This window comes from Sus scrofa, chromosome 18 (assembly GCF_054392235.1).
Source record: "Sus scrofa isolate SSC_HxYL_T2T_F1_AM1 chromosome 18, Sscrofa_HxYL_maternal_Yorkshire_Landrace_v2.0, whole genome shotgun sequence".
NCBI lineage: Eukaryota > Metazoa > Chordata > Mammalia > Artiodactyla > Suidae > Sus > Sus scrofa.
In genome coordinates, this window is record NC_139400.1 from 11,995,690 (window position 1) to 12,017,424 (window position 21,735).

Genomic DNA, 21,735 nt, shown 5'->3' on the forward strand with positions numbered 1-21,735 from the left:
TGAATACTGTTCCTTTTTTCCCATAAACTTCACAGTAGGCATCTGCACTAGATATATTCTGAATGAATTTCTCTAAGACTTTATTTATTTTCACCTATGCTGTGCAAGTAAGTCTCAAATTAAACAGCTCCATCAAGTCTCAGCAGCTGGCACTGTGCCCCACTGAGTATCACAAACTGAAAAGGATTATTTGGGGAGGCTTCATAATTATACAAAGATGAAAATGTTGGCAGCCAGGAGATACATATTTTTCAAGGTTTGAGCAAAAATTTAATGAAAGTGCCACAAATACATTACTTAGGATGATAGTTTGCACTTAATCTGAGGCCTTTTTCTCCCTGGACTTCAAAGTCTGGACGCATTAATTAGCCCTAATTCCCCTGCTTTCCTGGTGGTCAAGCACTCAGCCTGCCCTCCGGAGACAGCTCAGCCACGCGGAGGCGTGTCAGCCGGCCGGCCCGGGGCAGGGGCCGCTCACACCTGTTGGGTGTTGGTCTTTGGGACCTGGTTTGTGGCAGTTTGTGACCTTGACGCCCCAACCCAGAGTCAGCAAAGCAAAGCCCCGAGGCTAAAGCTGGCCAGCTGCCTGCTTTTGTGAGGAGCGGTTCCCCTGAGCCAGCCTTGCTTGTTGGTGCGCAAGTCTGCCGAAGCCGCTTTCCGGGCGGTGGCCGGGCTGAGAAGTCAGAACAGACCTCACGGACCATGATGCCTCAAATACTTCCTGTCTGGCCCATCACGGAAAAAAGTTTCTGTTCCCTGATCTTATCTCTCCGGACTTCTCTCCCTGTCTGTAAAATAAAATGCAGTATGTCAATAGCACAGTGACTTCCACGAGGAGAGGTAAGTGTCACGTTTGCATTATGGTGACTCTCTGGGCTGGTCCCTTAAAACCAAAGCGAACAGTTGTGTCCCTGGCACAACGTTCGTTCATTCAGAATGCCTGCATCTGCTCTTTCACGAGTCATCCGTCATCCACGTGGCATCAGGCACCAGACTAAACAGCCGCGGATATACTTGTTAAGAGAACTAAGACCCATTGGAGTTAGTCGTGGAGGGATTATGGGGGGGGACATGTACTTTAAAATCCAGTCTTTTTGGTATTTTATATAAACACTGGGAGTGAGGGGACCTCCCACATTTTACATCCACTGCCTTGTGTGTTTTCCTCGCCCTGAGCACCGTTCAGACGCATCAACCGGCCGTTACCCCTGAGCTGGGATGAACCCTCTCTCACGTGGTCGGCTCAGTCTCCATCCGGCCGGAGAGCCCCAGTCGTGTAAGTTACTTGTGATCACAAACAGAAGGGACCAAAGACGTTCCCTCTCAGGGCACCAGCGGTGTTTCCTGAAGCGGGAGGTGTGAGCGCGGACGTGGGAAGAGGAAGTGTGATCCGCACGTGGAGGCTTGTTTGCAGGGGAGCCACCCAGCGTGTGCCCAGCGCCGCAGACGGCAGACGTTCCGGGGGTGTTTGAGAGGGTCCTGCAGCCCAGGTTGGTGGGAAAGGGCGTGGCAGGAGACACCCCTGGTGCTGGGGTTCTGGGGTGCACAGCTGGGGGCGGGGAGTAGGCGATGGCAGGTTACGGCTGGCAGGCAGCCTGGTTGGCCTGAACCGGACTCTGCGGAGAGGGAGAGGCCGTGGACGCTTGGGGAGGAGAGGGGAAGCGTTGTCTGGCAGGTGGGACTAGCAGAGCTGCTTGGCCTGCTAGCAGCCGGACAGGAGCAGGTATTTCCAAAGAGGACCAAACAAAAGGCCAGCGTCTCCCGCCTTAGTTTTGGCCTGTCCCTTTGGATGGGGTTTAGAATAGATGGAGAAATACGGGCAGTCATTCTTTCTTTGCACGCGGTCTTCCTTGAAGGTGTTCAGCCCACGTCTTTGGAGGGCCTTGTCCAGCCCCACCCCACGACTAACCCCGCCTCCTTCAGAGCCCTCGAGACTTTCCTCCTCCTGAGAGGTCCTCGGCCATCAGCCCAGTTAGTGCCCACGGGACCACCCCTCAAACTGCATGACACTGTACCACTCGTGTTGGCACCTGAGCGCTGCTTCTAGAATGGGACTGGGGCGTCCATGGCCCCCGGCTCAGCTTCGCTTCTTAGCAAGGCCTCCTAGCCGTGCCCCTTGGGGCTCAACCAGCGTTTGTTCAGCTGAAGTGAACTTCCTGTAATCAGATGATAACTTCATCTGACTCTGCTAGGTCTGTGTTTCCAGTTGTACCGCCGCTCGAGAGCTCATGTAACTCTTGGTGGACCTGGGCTTCTCCCGGGGAGCAGACGGGCTGCGGACATGTGGCACTGAGGCGGCTGGGGTACAGGAGCACCTGGGTCCCGCCTGTCCAGTCCCTGCACAGGACTGACCTCGCGAGCCCACTCTGGACGGTGCGTCAAGAGTGAGGCAAAGAGCAGCTTGGCCGTGGTGTCGATGCAGCCTCATTGTCTCTGAAAAGTAGGTCATCTTGTTGGTACAGCACTGCATTAAGACCCGGTCACCCACCAAGGGTTTATACACCCATGACCATGAAAGAACAAGGCCTATTTGATTTTGGTAAGTCATGCCGATATTACCAGGCTTATGATTTTCCTGTGACTTCCCCAAATGTTATCCATTTAGCCCATCGATGACAAGTCTGAGGAAAAATCGAATATTTTAATATGCCGTTATACCAGGTGATAATTTCAGAGACTCTCCTATTCATTAGAATTATTTGCATACGACATTGTAAATCAACTATAATTAAAAATAAAGGAGTTCCTGTCGTGGCACAGTGGTTAACGAATCCGACTAGGAACCATGAGGTTGTGGGTTCGATCCCTGCCCTTGCTCAGTGGGTGAAGGATCCGGCATTGCCGTGAGCTGTGGTGTAGGTTGCAGACGCGGCTCGGATCCCGAGTGGCTGTGGCTCTGGCGTAGGCCGGCGGCTACAGCTCCGATTCGACCCCTAGCCTGGGAACCTCCATATGCTGCGGGAGCAGCCCTAGAAAAGGCAAAAAAGACAAAAAATAAAAAAAATAAAGACACAACAAGATGAGCAAAAAAAGACTTTGGCCTTATTCAGTGTTTTGTGATTGTTTTGTTGTCTGTAGTGAAACTGATGTGGTAGGACTATTATAAAACCTTCTGTTCCAGGATCTTTTAACCTTATATAAAGGATATGTACACTGACTTCTAATTCGATAGAAATGACTGGCTGTCAGCCCACATTTTTTACCTGTACCATGTTTCAGAACAAGTGGGAAATAGCCTTGGCATGTAGCCAATCTCTTACCTAAAATTCCCTTCAATTTGTCCCATTCCTGGTACTGACGGCAAAGCAGTGCGTGTAAAACTTGGCGGTATTCCCTCTTGGCATAGCTTTCCAATTATTGAAAATTAAGTAACTCCCTATAGAAGAGAAATCATTAAATATATAGTAAATAATGAGGTTAATTAATTTAACCCCTTCTAATTAGGAAGCTAATTAAATCAGAAAATTAAAACTGACACAAGACATTAAAATAGGGAAATTCCAAACTGGGATCTAACCACCGTCTCTTCTTCGTTTTCAGCCGTTCCCAAAGAGGAAGGAGTGCGTCCATTGCAGCTACAAAGAAATCAGTGGACTACTTTTAACTTGAACTTGGCATACCGCAAGTACTCTTTTTAGAGAGTTACCTGTTTTCTGCTTCTATCGTATGTGAAACTCTTGTTCCTTTCAATGTTTTAAAAGTCTGAATTAGCGTAAAAGTAAAAAAAAAAAAAAGATGGAGCCCAGATTCGGCTAGTAACTGTCATCATGAGTAAACGTCACCTAAACTCTCTGGGTCTCCGTTTTCTCGTCCTCAGTATATTCTAGTAAAAAGCGAGATGGACTCAGTATCTTGGAGATGGAACTGCATCTAAATAGGAGTCACAGGGGAGAAGCCGGGGTCGGGAGGACTGTTAAAACCCTTGTCAGTGCGTGATGGTGCAGAACCAGGTCCCGCCTCGGCTCTTCATTCATTAACTGGTAAACAATCGGAGATGAAACGAAGGATATGTTTTCAAAGAAGCCCAACTCTCCCCCCATCCCGAAAGTGTCATACCCGTCAACATTCTATTTGGATATAATTTCTAACCTCTGGGAAAAGTCTTGGGAGTCACAACAGAATTCAGGGAAGGCTGTTGTGCTGCTTAGTGCCCCTGGCAGTGGTGTTTCTAAGCTTCAAAATACCTGAGCAGGTGACATCCTGCTAGAAGCTTTGGGACTCTTTGTCCTTTTTACACTGTTTTCATTCTGTGTGCAGGTGATAAAGGCATGGAGCATTTTGGCCCAGGTTCTTTTGTGGGGTCCCCTCTGGGAAAGTGAGTTAATATGGATTCCTCAAAGCCAGCACCAAAAAACCCCCCCCCTTTTTTTTCTTTTGTCATGCCAATGGCATATGAAGGTCCTGGGTCAGGGATCAAACCTGAGTCACAGCAGTGACAATGCTGAGTCTCAACTGGTAGGCCACCTGGGAACTCACCCTACCCCAGAATCCTTTTTTTTTTTTTTTTTTTTTTGGTCTTTTTGTCTTTTTGTTGTTGTTGTTGTTGTTATTGTTGCTATTTCTTGGGCCGCTCCGGCGGCATATGGAGGTTCCCAGGTTAGGGGTCTAATCGGAGCTGTAGCCACCGGCCTACGCCAGAGCCACAGCAACGCGGGATCCGAGCCGCGTCTGCAACCTACACCACAGCTCACGGCAACGCCGGATCGTTAACCCACTGAGCAAGGGCAGGGACCGAACCCGCGACCTCATGGTTCCTAGTCGGATTCGTTAACCACTGCGCCACGACGGGAACTCCCCCAGAATCCTTTTGACGCAGAAGAGGTCTTTGATAGACACTTGGTCTTACGTACAGAAAACAGCAGCCCTGGTTTGTAGGGAACCTCCCCCATTTCAGGGCTCTTACCTCAGTACCTGGCGCTTGTGCTCTCTGCCAGAAATCAAGCGTAGCCCGTCTGGGCAAGATGGTGCAGACCACTGATGGGGCACAATTCTTTCCTCCAGGTCTGAATGCTTAGTTCATCCATCTCAGTTACGAGAAACAAATGTGTCCTAATTCCTTGGCATGTTAATGCTGCTGGTGCTTGACTTCAAGTGATCAATACAATTCATAATGACTGTTTTATTTTTATAAACTTCAAAGGCCGTAAATGAAGCAATAGTTAATGCCATAGCTAGCCTGCCACAAAGTACTTAACCTTTAAATAGCTAGGAAACTGGAGTTCCCGTCGTGGCTCAGGGGTTAATGAATCCAACTAGGAACCATGAGGTTGTGGGTTCAATCCCTGGCCTTGCTCAGTGGGTTAAGGATCTGGCGTTGCCGTGAGCTGTGGTGTAGGTTGCAGATGCAGCTCGGATCCCGTGTTGCTGTGGCTCTGGCGTAGGCCGGTGGCTACAGCTCCGATTCGACCCCTAGCCTGGGAACCTCCATATGCTGTGAGAGCGGCCCAAGAAATGGCAAAAAGACAAAAAAAAAAAAAAAAAAGCTAGGAAGCTATTTTCTTTTCTCTTGTTACCACAGCTGCAGGATGATTCTGCACCTCAAGTTCAACAACCTGCTGTGGTGAAACTCCAGGATCTTCATATACTTGGCATTTATTTTGTATTATTCCCCATTTTTCCCTTGTATCAAACAGCTATTTACCTAACATCTAAAATGGGCAACTTTTATTCAGCAGTACCAGCATTCTAACCTCGTGTCCCTTTATCTGTGGCTTCCTCCCCTCCAAACATCTCTGCTCCCTTCTGAGAAGTGTGCACCGCTCTCCTGGCGCACAGGCCCTCTTTTCTGAATCTCTGCTGCACTTACTATTCATTCCAGTAGTGCTGGGCTTGCAAATGCAAGTATTAGTTAGTTTTTTGAGGGCAAACATAGTGTTTTATTTGAAAGAAAACATTTCTCAGTGTCCCTTAGATGAATTGCCTGTCATTTACATAACAGCGCACCCTCCCGTTAGGATCACCCGAGAGCGCGGATGTGTAAATGCTGACGGCGAAGGTGTCGCAGGAGGTGCAGATGGGGGGCGACCCTAAGTCCAGAGGGAGGAGAGGAAGGAGAGACCGGAACCCAGAAGGAGAGGCTTGTACGGGAAGGTGACTTTGCAGCTCAGACAAGCCGGCCGGCGGGGAGCTGGGGGCAAAACACGCGCATCCCGCTCTCCGCACCCTCCTCTCCCCTCTCAGCTCCCTGCTTGGGTCCCTCCCTCCTCAGAAGAGTCGGCGAGGAGCCAGAGCACAGGGGAGCCAGTGAGGTCAGCTTCCTGGACCGAGAACAAGGTAGAGGATGGCCTGTGGATGTGGGAGTGGAGACGAAAGACGAGCGGAGGGCACGCAGCCCATCCGTGGCGGCCCTTCCGCAGACACCTGATGCTTTTCCAAGAGAACACCGCTCACCGCTCTCCTTGCCGGACAGCCGCCGCCGCCCAGTTCCACTCATTTCCATCGAGTAGCTCTGTGCAAACATTTTTGTTGTTGTTGTTTTACATTTTTTGTTTTACACTATATTGCATTCTGTAACCTTAATTTGTAGAATTGTTTTGAAACTAGAAGTGGCAGAGATTGGCAAAATGCCAGCAATCCCATTTCCTTTTCCTGGAGGCTCAGGAAGACTACACTTCCCAGCTTCCCCTGCGGTTTAGGTTGGAGTCGCGAGACCAGCTCCTGGCCTATGGAAGTGGGTGGACGCGGACGTCTGTGGCTCTTGGTTGGTGGGTCTGGCCTTCGAAGATCCTGCGTGTTCTGCTGCGGGCTTCTTTTTCTCGCCGGTAGAGCTGGAAGCAGAGGGCTCTCAGACAGCAAGGCCACACGGTGACAGAAGCTGAGCACTGGAGGATGCTGTCTGAGCAAGCCACCAAGCTGCGTGCAAGAAACTCCCCACGTTTTTAATCCCCCGGAATGCTGTACTTGGTCCATTTCTTAAGCCCGGTTTCCCCACAGCAAGACTGTGACTACTTTGCCCAGGGTCGTTTTCGTGGGGGTTGTCGTGTCACAGGGGAGCTTCCTGGCCTCTGCCGCGAGAACAGTTGTACCCCCGTCCCTCTAGTCATGACTCGCAAAAATGTTTCCAACATTGGCGAATGCCTCCTGGGCGGCAAAACTGCCCATAGGGGAGAACCGCTGATTTAAGGCTGTGCGCGGGCACTGAGCTCAGAGAATGGGGAGAAGTGCGGGACGTGCTCCTAACCGGGCACAGAGGAAGACACTGAACGTGCTCTGTGATTGCCAGGTGGGAAACCAAGGTGCAACAACACAGGCCTGACTAAAGAAAGGCACATGAAAAAACGGAGTGTTGTGTATCTGTTAAATAAATGGTTTACAGCTAATGTCTGCTGACGTGGAAGGACGTTCTTATTTTTGCTTTTTAGGTGAAACAAAAGTGTGTATGGTAGAACTTCTTTTAAGGAAAAAGTATATGTGTATGGGACAGTGTCTGGAATAGGTTTCTAGGTCTCTACACTAAGTAGACAACTTTGGCAAAACCGTGTTGGGTGGGTCCTTGAATAATCTCTCCCACTAAGAAACATGCCTTTGGGCTTCCAGGTTCTCCTGTGCTAAAACCCCAACTTGCTTATGCCTCCAACACAAGTTCTCTCTTTCATGAAGAGGTCAAATGTTTTAGTCTGTAAACACCAACTGAGGGTCTAATAAACATTGATAATATCTAACTTGAAGGGGTATGTGATTAGCTGAACTGAACACACTATATGACAACAAGATTGAGAAGCTGTATGCAGTACAAAAAGATGCATTTTTTTAAAAAGCCATTTGGAAATACTTATCTAAATAACTGCTTCAGGTTCCCACTAGTAAGTACAATTTGAGTTAAATATTCCCAACTTTTCCATTTTTCTAATTTCATACTTAACTTTTTTCCTAGCCTCGTTACCTAATTTTGCAAAATAGAAGATGAGAAATGTATTACTTTATGAAGTTAGTATGAGACAATGTTTATTTTCTGAAGGTTGATTAACAGAAAAATGATCATGCTTTGAACTTGGAAGAAGCTTAAAAATATCAATGCTCAGTGTCTTATGTGGGGTCATACATGGATCAACTTTAAAAGAAATACAAAGTTTCTATTAAATGAACTGATAACATCAGAACAGACACTACCCATATGAAATTAGATTCCATCTAAAGATGCTTCTTTGTCATTACTGGTAAAATAGCCGTGTTTGATACTCTGTGGGCCACGACCCAGGGCCCAGGAGATGTTGTGTGAGGCCGTACATGTTACCGTACTGACCTCGCGCAGTTTACACTCCTGTTTTACAGTCTCTTTGGGTTGAGATTTTAGATTTCTTAGTTCCATAATCTGCCTTCTTGGTAAACTTGCCCTGATGAACGTTACACGTTTTTTAACTTATAAAATAAAATACCCAGTTGAGGTATGCTGTAAGTTTTCTAAGATAAAAGTACATGCTTAGTTCTTTTTTTAACCAAGGAAGGAAAAAGCTAAATAAGTTCTCCCACCACAGGTCAATACAAGGGCATGCTTCTTCTGGTTTGGTATTTAGAACACACGGAAGTTCCTACGGCTAGGGGTCAGAGCTACAGCCGCTAGCCTCTGCCACAGCCACGTGGGATCTGAGCCGCCCATGTGCGACCTACACCACAGCTCGCGCAACGCCAGATCCCCAACACACTCAGCAAGGCCAGGGATGACTGCATCCTCATGGATACTAGTCAGGTTCGTTTCCACTGCGCCATAACCAGAACTCCCCCGTTTTTTTTCTTTTCTTAACATGGAAGGTAAAATGTTACAGTGGTCAATACTAAATATATGCTTGGGGTATTCAAAGGAAGGACAGCACATTCTTACTCATTCAGGCAAGTTCTCATATTTTGTTTGTTAAAAAAGATGTTGGCTTTTAGAATAACACCGTTTCAGACTGTTCAAAACGCAAATGAAAAAGACGAAACCAGAAAACAATACAATGATAAAACCTAAGAATATTTAAAAGGCTTATCGTATCCTTACTTGCTACTCATACAAAATCATTTATTACACACAAGTGTACAATCAAAACCCTATTCACTGTTTTTAAAAAGTCAGTGTACATTGTACCGATCAATGAGCCGACCACGTCAACTTTCACGTTCAGAACGTCTCCCTTATCGCAGACTTAAAGTGATACAACAAAGGCCTCTGAGATGAGTTAGGGTTGTATTAAGGTGCCACAGTACCTTGGAAAGGTTTCTCTCCTAACCAATTACACTACCGTTTATTTAAAAGGGCTTGGAGTTCCCGTCGTGGCGCAGTGGTTAACGAATCCGACTAGGAACCATGAGGTTGTGGGTTCGGTCCCTGCCCTTGCTCAGTGAGTTAACGATCCGGCGTTGCCGTGACCTGTGGTGTAGGTTGCAGACGCGGCTCGGATCCTGCGTTGCTGGTGGCCACAGCTCCGATTCGACCCCTAGCCTGGGAACCTCCATATGCCGTGGAAGCGGCCCAAGAAATAGCAAAAAGACAAAAAATAAATAAATAAATAAATAAAAGGGCTTTACCGCTTGGCAGGTAGCGGCAGCAGTGGGTAATGGTTTGAGCCACTTGGGGGAGGAAACTGTGGGGCTGATTCACGTGCATTTTCACGCTCAGGCGCCTCAGGGCCTCTGGGCCTCGGTGGATCCGGGGGAGTCTGGCGTCCCGCAGCCGTGGCGCCGCCCCATCCCGTGCCCGCGCAGGTGCGCCCGGAGCGCTGCTGGGACAGCAGGTGCGCCCGGAGCGCCGGTCTCCAGGCGCCACCGGATGACGTCAGAGCGCGCGCAGACGTCATGACCGTCTGTCGTCAGCAGAGCCGGAGGGAGGGGCGCGGGGCTCGTTTTTTGACGGTCCGGGTCCCGGGAGGTGCAGGTTCGGGCGACGGCGAGAAGCCACTGGCCGCGAGCGCGCGCCCGGGGAGCTGGTTACGCGGCCTAGCGCCCTCATCCTCCAGCCAAGACTCAGGACCCTTTCCTGGGCCTTAGGCGTTACCTCGGGTCCTGCCAGGCAGCAGCCGGCGACGCTCCGTCTCTGTGCGCCCCAGACCCCGAAGCCGGGACCCGTTCCCTCCGCGGTTGCCGTCGCCGGCCCGCCCCTCCGCGGTGCGCATGCGCCGCCCTTGCGGCCGCGCGTGTCGACGGGAGGGCCGCCCGTACCCTTCTTTCCCGGGACCGGCCCACTCCAGCCTTGACGGGGGGGCGCGTTTCCCCGCGAGCACGGGGCTTACTGCTGTGGGGACGGCGGCGGCCACGGCCCCCTGGCTCTGGAGTGGGCTGTTCGGTGCCCGTGTCCCCGGTGCCGCGGGCCGCAAGACGGACACCGGGTGGGGCGGGCCGAGCGCCTAACTTGGGCGCTCCCCCTCGGCGTCGGGCGGGATGGTGCGGCCCGCAGGGCGCGCGCGGCTCCCGCGCTCGGGCGGCCCGGCGCGGGCGGGGGCGCAGAGGGCGGGGGAGCGGGCCCGACTTGCAGGACCGGGCCGGGGCCGCGCCGTTGGGGAGCGGGCCCCGCGGGGCTGGCCGGGCGGGGCAGGAGCCGCCGCGGAGCCTTCGGGCCGCCGCGACCATGTCGGACCAGGCGCCCAAAGTTCCCGAGGAGATGTTCCGGGAGGTCAAGTACTACGCGGTGGGCGACATCGACCCGCAGGTACCACACCGCCCCCGCACCGTCCTCCGCGTCCCCGGCTCTGCTCCCGCCCCGGGCGCGCGCCTGCACGTTGAACGTCCGGGACCTATTGCCCCAAGCCCGCCGGCCTGGCTGCGCGGAGGCCGGGCCGCCTGGCGCCCAGCAGGCCGGCGGTGGGGGCCGGAGGGAAGGGGGTCTGCGGGACCCGCGGGCGGGGAAAGGAGAGGTCCTGGGAGTGGAAACTTGAAGAGGAGGGTGTGCCCAGATGGGGGGGGAAGGGCACGTGGGTGGGGGTCTGCGCTAAGAGTCGGTTGTCACGGTCCCCGCGTGGTGGGGGACCGGGGTGCTGTCGCGGAGCTGCCTTGTCCGCTTCCCACTCTGCCCCTTTGTGGGGAGGAATCCAGACAGGGACACCCTACCTGCTGCCAGCTCCAGCTGCCTGGGCCCCGCCAACAGTGGGTCCCGCGGGGACGGGTTGGCTACGGGAACTTTGGCAGGAGGTGCTGAGTAGGGGCCTGGGTTCCTGGCTGCGGAGGGGCAGTTAGTTGCCCCTGGTGTGGCAGCCACCTGAGGTCGCACGTCTGCAACTAGTGTGTGGCCTTGAAGTTTACTACCAGCGACTTTGTGTTTCTTGGTTTTCCTAAATATACAGTAAGTGTGGGTAATGCGCTGTTAATACGGTCACACGAAACATTTTCTTGTGTGACCTCACGCCAAAGGATATTGTCGCCTTTCCTAAGTTTTTTGTAAGTCATACATCTGTTGGAACGTCAGCATGTTAATTTTCCATGGTGGGAACCTACCTTTATTGAATATTCAGCTGAATCTCAGGCTACTCGCTTTCCTAAAGCTCATGTGTAGGAAAAGACGGCTGTACTGTCTTGATGTCTCCTCAGGAGTGGAGACAGATACTTAACAGACTTGGGTGGCATGGAAGGAATTGTGAAAGGCCGATTGGTTTGGGCCTTCTGGAGGTGTCTGTGGTGGTATTTTAGGAACCAGATGCCCTTGGATGACTCCCAGGGTGCACCCTTTCTTCTACGGTAAGCGTCAAGAGGCTTGGGATTTAATAGTGAACAGGTGCTGAGCTCAGAGTGACGGCTTCTTCCTTCTGACTACGGATTTCCCTTTCTTCACTCTCCACTCTTCTCCTCCCTGCTTCCTACCTCATTTTAGGACTTTGGTTGTTGAGAGGGACCTGAACCAAATGTTACTTAAAACCTGGACCAAGCTGAACAGGAGTCATGTTCACTCAACTGTTAATCAAGTCTAAGGGCTTTTAAAGTGTCCTTGGCAAACCACTTTGATCCAAAACAAGGTATTTTCTAAAAAAAAAAAAAAAAACTTTACAGCCAGAGTATTTGATTCTCTGAATCCTCGAAACGTGGATGCAGAGCATTCACGTGTGTTGGTTTCACTCCCCACCCTGTGCTCGGTGCTTGAGGGCTCATTCGCTCTCTGGGCCTTGGCCCCGTCTCAGATGGGGCCCAGGTCTCATCCTCAGACGTGCTGGGTGTCTTTCTAGGTCTCACAGTGGCACCGAAGAGGGACGTGCCCTAAACAAACACACAGTCCTCATCCCCGCAGTGTTTCTCCGACACAGGCCCCTTGGAGGCACCTAGTCTTGCTGGTGCTCTCACATCGCTTCTTGCCCCTAATGACCTGCTTTTCCCTTAGTTACCTGCCTCTTTCGCCTGAATGTTCATAGCTGTTTCTTAACAGGCGTCCTGGCTCCAGACCTGCAGCCAACCCCATGTGTTCTTCTTACACTGTCAGGGATCTTCCTGTAAGATCTGATCAGGCCGCTTCCCTGCTTCACACCTTTCTGTGCCTCCAGAAGACAGCTCTGTATTTTGGGGTAAAACCCAGCGGGTTTTGCGTAGCGCCTGTGACACTGCCATCGAGGGTCTCATCGTCTTCACCTGCCCATTGTGTTGAATGCTCCTCATGCCACACCGCGTGCGTATTTTTGCCTGGTGATGCCTCTGAATTCACAAGGACACCACGCCTGTAGCTCCTCTGCAGAAACTTTTCCACTTACCGGAAACCATGCATCCCCAAGCCTTGAGGGTAGACCTGGATGGGTTGTGTCCTAGCCGGGTCTCTGCTGTGTTCACCTCGTCCGTCCTCGGGGACTGGCTGGTACGTGGTTCGCCGTCGCTTCCACACGGACCAGTCAGCGCATCAAGATTTGCTGCTTTTTATTGTCCCCACGTGTTTCATTGCATGTGACTCAGTGAAAGAGTCTTAATCCCACGTGGAAAACGTGGTGTGTGTTTATTAGAAATCTTTGTTGTTCATGGTAATTTGTATAAGTTGAGAATGAAATGGGGTGTTTTCCATTTTAATTCATGTGGTTTTTTTCCAAGGTCATTCAGCTTTTGAAAGCCGGGAAAGCCAAGGAAGTGTCCTACAATGCGCTAGCCTCGCACATCATCTCGGAAGACGGGGACAATCCCGAAGTGGGGGAAGCGCGGGAAGTCTTCGATCTCCCTGTCGTAAAGGTTGGTAGTGAATTTAACTCTACTGTTTATCACACAGCGTGACGTTTCAGCACAGCTCTTGCCAGAGTTTGCTTAGGTGCCGCCTGGATGGGAGGCCACCGGGTGAAGGCAGCTCTTCTGACGTCTCAGGGCCCGTCTCAGCCTCAGGCCCTTTACGACCAGTCACACCACAGCCAGGTTCCTGCACCTCACAGCTGACTCCGTTTTGTCGCTGTCCGAACCTCTCGAAGCGGGGGAGACGTCTCGTGGGGCGTGGACGCGTTGGCCTGAAGCAGAGGACGTTGGTGGATTTTCCTAAGAACATGTGTCTATTCTGCAGGCAGGCCGAGGCCTGTCGCAGGAGCGCCAGGAGCCGGCCCCCCACCTGCAGGCGGAGGAGTTGAGGGGCCCCTGCCTTGTGTGGGCCATGTCCCTGCTTTCCAAAAAGGGCCACAGCGACTGCTCGTCCCGCTGAGCCCCGCTGGCTCCCTGCACCACTGTCCAGCCTGACCTGTGGGGAGTTTGTGCCTGAAAGTGGGGCCGCAGCTATTGGGCGAGTCGTTGGGATTTTGCTGATCTGCCCTCTGTGCTGCTTTGCTGCGGCTGGTAGTTGAACTGAGGGCGCTTAAATGTGGGGCTTTTGAAGGTAATTTTGGTCCTTGAGGGCTTTTCCTCGTCCTCCACCACATCACGTGTTTGTTTTAAGTGGTGCCTGGTTTCCCCCTTCTTCGTGCTATCATGTGTGTTGCCTTAAAAACAATTCAGTGAGAAAGTTATTGAAGCTTCGTAAGGAGAGGTAGGAGTCAGGGAAGAGCGCTGTGAAGTCGGGCTGGGCAGTGGAGACGCCAGCTTGCTGCTGGCAAGTCCTGACCCTCCCCGGGACCAGGGGCCCAAACGGACTCGTGCAGGCTTAGGAACCTGACTTTTTGAAGATAAACCTGAAAACGGATCTGCCTCACAGGAGACTCGTGTAAACCAAACCCTCCCGAGACTGCTGGGCCTTCCAAATGACTGCTGTTTGCCGCGACGAGCGCAGCGGGCACGTGGGGCACGTGGCTGTCCGCAGGTTCCTGCCTGTTCCACCTGCCGTGGCTTGGGCCCATCTGGTCTGTGGTTCGCGTCTCCTCTTTGGCAGCCGTGGGGCCTGGGGTGCCTCCTTTCCCTTCCTGCCGACTCTTCCTCTCAGACAGAGGCCTGGAGCTGCTTATCAGCCGGGCTTCACGTGTGTTGTGTGCCTTTCCCAGCGAACCTGAGAAGCGCAGCCAGGCCCTTGCTCCAAACTGCTTACAGCAGCGCCCTGAAATCTGGCGAAGCTCTCAAGCCCCTCTTCATAGCGACTCTTATGCGATACCCCCTTTATCACCCCGAGATGAGATTCTTGTGTAAGATGACGTCACATAATGTATGTATATGTTTATACTTAGATATAAGTCGTCCAAACTGAAACACTAAAGAAAAAAACAGGGCAGCAAACAACAGCAAAGGCTGCCCTTGGGCGTGTCCCCAGCCCTGAGGCCGGAGCCGTCGAGCACCGCTGGGTGGAGCTACGGCTGTTCTGTCTGCAGGCACCGGTGTGAGGGATCCTGCGGGACAGCGGCCAGTCCCTGCCAGGTCGCCGAGCCCCTTCATTTTACACAGCAGGGGCATTTTACACTGCGACGCGGCTGCTGCGTAGGAATCGCCGACACTCAGCTCTTCCTGCGGCCCGTTTGGCCTGTCTCGGTTCCTCTGTCCCCATCCTGCTCGTCTGCCTTCGGCTGCAGTGTTTTAAAACAACTCCCAGGCATGCTGTTCCTTCATCGCTTCCAGCCTGTGTTCACTTCGTGGCAGCCCCTGTCCTGTTCGGGGATGACAGCGTTGCATGACAGGATGATGGAATTTTCCAGAACTGATCCAGCAGCCTGTGCGCACTCCAAGATGGTGCTGCGTCGCAGCCTTTCCTGTCGGGGGCAGCTCTTGGCAGCTGATCGAGGCAGAGGCCTGGTTCTCTTAAGTGCACTTTCCTTGGTCTTTACCTTAATGTCGAATTTGACAGATACCTTCTAAGCAAGGCATCCTTTTGCCTGGAGACATACCTGTCTTTCACATATTTGAAAAGATGCTTAAGACTTCTTTAGACACCAAGCCTTTTTAAAATTTTCTATGTATTTATTTGTTTTTACAGCCACACCTGCAGCATATGGAAGTTCCTGGGCCAGGGGCTGAATCTAAGCCCCAGGTGTGACCTGTGCCACAGATGTGGCAACACCAGCTCCTTTAACCCACTGCACCTGGCCAGGGATTGAACCCACGCCTCCACAGCAACCCAGCAATCCAACTGCAGTCGGATTCTCAACACACTGTGCCACAATAGGAACTCCCAGAAATGATTTTTTTTTTTTTTGATGGAAATATTTTCCTTAGTGGCCCTGGGGTGTCATTGGAAATGCTAATTTTGCTGACATGCAGTGGGTTTATATTTATATGTGGTCATTTGCCTTTGGGGTAAATAGCTCATTCTTCCTGGGCGTTTCTACCTCTCCCTTTCTGCTTTAGTGTTTTCCGTCTTAACTCACATTATCTTAGGAGACTGAACCTGGGTGAGGCCTCGGGTGGTGCTGCTCTGGTGGGTTGTGATGGCTCCCAGGCTTACCTTCCCCCAGCCCCCCGGGGCCACTTTGCCGGGGACTGCTGCATGGAGCCCTGAGGGTGCCTGTGGAGAGTGTCAGCCCCCTTATCAGGTCCTTCCTAGAGCTGCCTGCGGTCACTCCTCTTCCCCTGGGCACAGGAAGCGCCATGCCCTCACCATCCAGCTTGTAGGACAGCGCCTTGACCTAAGCTCCGAAAATCCTCCTGGACGCCGGACAGCGGGGTGACCAGCAGTCAGGGTTTCAGGAGAGCCACCCGGTGCCCCACCTGCAGCCAAGGCCCCGAGGGCCCTGGTGTTAGTGTTGTGAGTACGGCCCGGCCCAGGGGAAGACGGAAGGCGTCATGGAGGTAGGAGGGGTCCGCACCCCGAGAGTCTGAGCTCTGACCGGGGCTTGTCCCCAGGACTCCGAGTGAGTGAGGGATCCCGGAGAAAGTGCGCGGGTGGGCCCTTGAGCTGGGGGCGCTTTATCCAGCAAGGGAGTCGGAACGTTGGGACAGTAACACGGCGTCGTGCAGTAAGCATCCCAGGTGGGCTTAGTCTTTATAACATGCCTGTTATTTCTGCAGCCTGGTCACACATGTTACGCTCCCGTAAACTTACTTTTAAGAAATTGGCGATGGTACCTAAAAAATGGTGAAGGGTTACTCAGTTGTCTAAATTTCTTTCAAGGTTTACGTGATGCATTAGACCTGGATGTGCATGTATGTTTCAGCTGGCTAAAGTTTCTGGCAGTCAGTTGGCTGAATGCGGTATTAAAATATCCTTCCACAGTAATTCTGTGAAGTAGAGCTGTCAGGATGATGAGTGATGTAAATTTTAAAAATTACATGGAGAAGTTCCCACTGTTGGTTAGGAACCTGACAGCAGCGGCTTGGGTCGCTGTGGAGGCGTGGGTTCAATCCCTGGCCCAGGCGCTCCATACACCAAGGGTGCAGTCGTAAAATAAAAAATAAATTAAACAGATGAGATGATTTTTCAGTAATATAAATTACTTACAAAGGTAATAATTAATCTAAGGTTTTTAATTATTCTGAGTTTTGCTGCTCATAAAAAGATTACCCGAAGTGGGCTAAGGAGCCAGCATTGTTACTGCTGTAGCTCCAGTTAGAGCCTTGGTACAGGTTCGATCCCTGAGCTAGGAACTTCTGTGTGCAGGGTGTTTGGCCAAAAAGGGTGGAGGGGGGCATTACGGGACAGAAGTACTTTTTGTGATACACAAACGTTGTATCTATTTGCCTTCCCTGGAAAAAAACACACAAAACAAAAACTTGAGGATTTAGCCTGACGGGCTTCAGGGTTCCAGCAGGAAGCTTAGATGGGGGTCAGGCGGGCCCCAGTCATGAGGCCTGGGTTTCTTGCCCCCCTAGAGGTGTAAGCAGTGATAGAACCTAACATTTAAATTTCCGCACGGGGTAATTGTTTGAAGATCTGGTGGTATTTCATTCTACGATTGGGCTGTTCCCCTGGGCACCAGTGACTGGTTGTCAACTGGAATTTCTGCTGCCCCAACACTGTGACGTTAATGCTTTGTGAACAGTTTTAACAGCCAGCCTTTCGTTTCCAGGGGCACCGCGAGTAACACACTGTCACTTTGCATGGGAATTGGTGCTGTTTTTTGATCTGTGTTAACTTTTCTTTTTCAGCCTTCCTGGGTGATCTTGTCCGTTCAGTGTGGAGCTCTCCTGCCGTATCCTTTTCGGGGAAGGGAGGCGGGAAGGGAGGACTGGGTGGGAGGCTGAGGTGGGTGCTCCCTTCCTGCAGGGATGCCTCAGTCAGGGCGCAGGGTGTCTAGGGCCCCCTGTCCTGCGCGTTCCGTCCTCTCTGCCGTCCTGGGTACTGACGCTTGCCGTTGCTTGTGGAAGGGGGGGCCGGCTGTGTGGAAGGCGCGCTGGGCTGGGACCCGGGCGCGGGTTCTGGTGCTCCTGTGCCTTGGCTTCAGCGTCTCCGGCCACCGGACCTCAGTTTTGTCACCTCTGACGCGGACGGTGTGTGTGATTTCTCGTAGGTGGACTGTTTCTAAGATTCCAAGTCTGTGTGAACCGAGTGAATTATTCAGGGAAGGGTTTGGGAAGAGACCATCGGACAGTCTGAGTTGTGTGTCGTGGGTTGTTGTTCTTTTTGACGACGGTGGACGGAAGGTTTATAATTCAGTGCACATGCTGAGCCCTGCTCTGGGCTGGGTTCTGAAAACAGAGGGCCCAACCAGACCTCATTCCTGCCCCCAGGAGCTTCCTCAAACATGCATTCATTCAGCAGTTCCTGAGTGTGACTTTAGAACAGCCCCCCCCCACACACACACACACAAGCAGGCGGCAGGAATGAGGACACTGCGGGCTGCTGTTTTGTGTTGTAGGCCTCGTGGCCCCCGTTCCACCCTGAAAATGTCGCGCTTCCGTGGAGAGTCGTTCCAGGCACTATCTGATTTTGGAAATCGCCTCTGTCGAGAGCAGCTGATGTCACACGGTTAGGATGTTACGTGTTGAGGTCCCGGCAGAGGTGATGCCATCGACCCTGCTTTGCGGCTGTGCCAGGCACTTCCTGCAAATGCGTTTGTATTGAATCGGTGCAGATAGAAGGAATCGGACTGATTAAATATTTATAGGGGACCGCAAGTAAACAGAGAAAATAGCCCTTTATAAGCACTTCTTGGAGGATGTGCAGAACTTTTAGCAACTCCATTTCCGAAATTCCAGGATTCCTCCTCCACAGTCTAAAGGTAAAGGAAATTGGTTCCTAGTTTGTCTTTGGCTTTGGTTTTTTTTAGGCGTTTGAGTTTTGTTTGTTTTCCTTGTAAGCACAGGAGAGAAAGACTGGGAGAGGGAGAGGTGTCTTTGAGAAGAGGCTGGTTCTGTCCTGGATTGTGTGCTCAAATTTCCTAAGACATTGTCATCTTGTATGAGCTCAAAAACGGTTAAAGGCACAGAAAGGGGACTCCCAGGACGTGGTTAGGCGGCACACTCTTCACTCCCCCCAGTTCTTTGTGAGTAGAAGGACGCAGAGCTGAGCTAGGAGGATGGAGACAGGCCCTGGGTGATGGGCTGAAGCGAGGTGCTGGGTGCAGGCAGCGGGCTCAGGTCTGTGTAAGATTTCTCAGTCCGCCTGTGCAGACTTTCCAGGTTGCAGGAGGGTTTGTAGTCTGATCTTTTTTCTCCGTAGGTGTACTTTTCTCCTGCAGGGAAAGAGAAGTAGTATTTTATCCCATTTGAATTCTAGACAGTCCAGATCCTTAAAAGGCATGTTTGCTTTGAGTGGGTGACAAAGGGCAGACCTGGAGGTCGTGGCTGTTTACGTGGAGCCTGGTGTCCTGTGCCTGGCAGCCTGAGCTTTGAGGAAACAGCAGGCGGGGGTTCTTGTCGTGGTGCGGCGGAAGGGAATACGACTAAGAACCACAATGTTGTGGGTTCGATCCCTGGCCTCGCTCAGTGGGTTAAGGATCTGGCATTGACTTGAGCTGTGGTGTAGGTTACAGACGCGGCTCGGGTCCCGCGTTGTTGTGGCTGTGGTGTAGGCCGGTGGCTACAGCCCCGATTCGACCCCTAGCCTGGGAACCTCCATATGCCGCGGGTGTGGCCCCAAAGGACAAAAGACAAAAAAGAAAAAAAACGCAGGTGGCAGGTTTTCCAAGTCAGGGCTCCAGACTGGGTAGCATCTTGGGAAGCACATGTTCTGATGCTTGTTCTAACAGGGAAACAAGCCCAGATTCAGAGAGAGGTGATGGCGCAGCTAGAACTCATGTTCTTTTGTGAAAGTTCTCCTGTGTGACAGAACAGTTGTGCCAGTGTCCCTGTGCAAATAAATCTAAGACTTTGCGTTTGTTTTTAAAGTAATTGCTCTGCCGGTGTGTGTGTGTGTGTGTGTGTGTGTGTGTGTACACCTTTCTACATGTGTACGTGGTTCGCTCTCGTCTGGGCTCAGATGTTTGCCCTGTGAGTGTGCTGTGCCCATTTTATGGATGCTGTAAGTGGAGAGATTCATTTGGAAGACGGACTTTACAGAAACCCTCTCAGCTCCCTGCGCTGTCGGCTGTTCTCTTGGCCAGGCTGCCCCGCACTCTTCTCTGGTCCCGGTCTGCCTCTTTCTGCCCTGAGAGGATGGACTGGGAAGGAGAGGGCGGGCCGTGTCCAGCTGAGCACGTAGAGAAGTGGGTTGCCCTCATCTCATTTCATTGGAATCTTAATAACCGTGAAACAGAGTTAATGGTTTTTCCCCGGAGTCCTGTCAGATATTTTTTGGAATCACTGCCTGCCTCTCTCAGGTAAGCTGCATTTAGTCTTGTTATTTACACATAACACGTGGTGGGATTTACAACCTGTTTGTTAGAGGTGCTCGTTACTCAACTGCGTATTGAGTGTGACCTTGTAACACACTTAGAATTATGGAAAGATTCATGCTTAGTCCTAAGATCTAAAGCTTTAATGGGTGAAAATGGCCTTTCTAGTCTAAAGAATGACAAGGATTTAAAACCTGAATATGAAAAAAAAAAACCAAGAAGAATGAAATTAAAAGATGATGGAGAATTCATTCAGAAATAAAGGCAGAGAACTTTTCAATAAATAAGGAACTTAGGCAGATCAGTAAGAAGAAAAATAAGACCTCAGTAGATAAGGCAGGAAAATGAATTTATAACTTTCTGATGAAGAGGGATTACGAGTACCACAGGACCCTTGATACACTTTATAAAATAGGCATGAACATTTTAATAGCACTGAGATAAGAATTTCTGCTTATTAAATTTGTAACAGTGTATTCAGTGCTGCTGGAGCTGCAGACGTGTCTCCATCCTGCAGACACAGAAAAGCTGAGCCCCGTCCGAGCCATAGAGGACTCTGATTTTCCCCTGCAGTGCTCCTGTGGTTAGAAAGTTATCCCGAGTCGATAGAGATAAGGGCAGATGGATGTTTCAAGGTGTTGAGCACAGCATTATTTATAAGGTAAAACTGGAGACAGAGCATCCGCGACGTGAACTGGTTAAGAAACCGCTTCTGTACGTGTACGTGGGGGCCGAGCTCTGTCGCCAGTTGTGAAGGTTGATGAACACATGTGAAGAGCTGGGAGCTATTCGCGCCGGGGGGGGGGGGGGGGGCGCTAGAACATAGTTCTGTACAGTGTGACATCAGCCAGATAAAAAAATAGAAATGTCTGAAAGAGGGACCGAAGCGTTAACGGTGCTGAGCTCTGGGTGGTGAGAGAGGTGACCGTTCAGTGTGTATTCAAATGTATTCTGTCCACCACCCCCGGGGAGCAGAACCTAACCTCGGGCAGTTATTATAAACACACCAGGTTGGTGGTGTTTAAACTCGTCCTTTGGGTTCCGTAGAGAGGTTGGTTTGAAATGTGCAGCCTCGGGACAGGGCCGGTGCAGTTGTGGCGCCCTCGTTGTCTTTGACCCCGCGGGCCTCCTCCCTCTGCAGCGTTGGTTCTGCCGAAGCCTCGGAAGCCTCGGACGAAGGGGCATCGCAGCAGATAGTAGGTGATTTTGATCTTGCCTTTTTCTTAGGCCTTTGTGACAGGATTGTGGAGCCGGGCAGTGCTTAGTTTCATGCTGAGAGATTGCTGGCCAGACTCCGCCTTACACGCGAGGGCACTGCCGTAATCCCTCCTCTTACTGCGTTGTTGGGTCTCTTGTAAATTCTGCACGTTTTTTTAAATTATAAAATCCTCTCTTGGTTTTGCTCTACTGATTTAATAGAGATTCTTGAAATACTGCTTTTTTATTTCCCTGCTAAGAATGAGAGTTTTGCGGGCACTGTGTTTTTCATTGTTTTTCACATCTTTGCTATAAATTTGTGTGTACCTGGTGATGATCTTTGAAGTTGGTTAAAACGAAAACGTTTTAATGATGAGTGTTGTGGTTACATGTAATTTTTACTGTTTTCTTTATACTTCTCTATGTTCCACATTTATAATAAACATCAAAGAAGTTTTTAAAATGGAAACGCTTTATTATTACTACTCCTTATGCACAAACGCAGAGTACTTTTGCTAAAATGTAAATTTTGCATCTAATTATCTTTGTCTTGATT

The 21,735-nt window shown here is 51.1% G+C and overlaps 1 protein-coding gene and 2 long non-coding RNA genes across 9 annotated transcripts in view; 2 read left to right on the plus strand and 1 right to left on the minus strand.

Moving 5' to 3' along the window:
* Positions 1-7,319, plus strand: part of LOC102168197 (uncharacterized) — a 90,943-nt gene extending 83,624 nt beyond the window's left edge. For all 3 annotated transcript variants that reach the window (XR_014833448.1, XR_014833445.1, XR_014833444.1), the window contains 2 exons: positions 3,541-3,664; positions 5,519-7,319. This is a non-coding gene — a long non-coding RNA (uncharacterized LOC102168197). The remainder of the gene's footprint in view (positions 1-3,540; positions 3,665-5,518) is intronic.
* On the minus strand, positions 64-10,069 carry LOC146394865 (uncharacterized). The gene is made up of 3 exons (XR_014833461.1): positions 9,505-10,069; positions 3,261-3,376; positions 64-788 (listed from the first exon to the last, which is right to left on the minus strand). It is a non-coding gene; the product is annotated as an uncharacterized LOC146394865 (long non-coding RNA).
* Positions 10,070-10,403: 334 nt separating this feature from the next.
* PAXIP1 (PAX interacting protein 1) overlaps positions 10,404-21,735 on the plus strand; it is a 44,488-nt gene continuing 33,156 nt past the window's right edge. For all 5 annotated transcript variants that reach the window (XR_014833436.1, XR_002340250.2, XR_014833435.1 and 2 more), the window contains exons 1-4: positions 10,404-10,621; positions 12,970-13,104; positions 17,356-17,399; positions 19,904-19,967. Coding sequence is in view for 2 of the 5 variants with exons in the window: in XM_021078627.2 (XP_020934286.1) it covers positions 10,541-10,621; positions 12,970-13,104; positions 17,356-17,399; positions 19,904-19,967 (324 nt within the window). In the remaining 3 variants the exon portion in view is untranslated. The remainder of the gene's footprint in view (positions 10,622-12,969; positions 13,105-17,355; positions 17,400-19,903; positions 19,968-21,735) is intronic.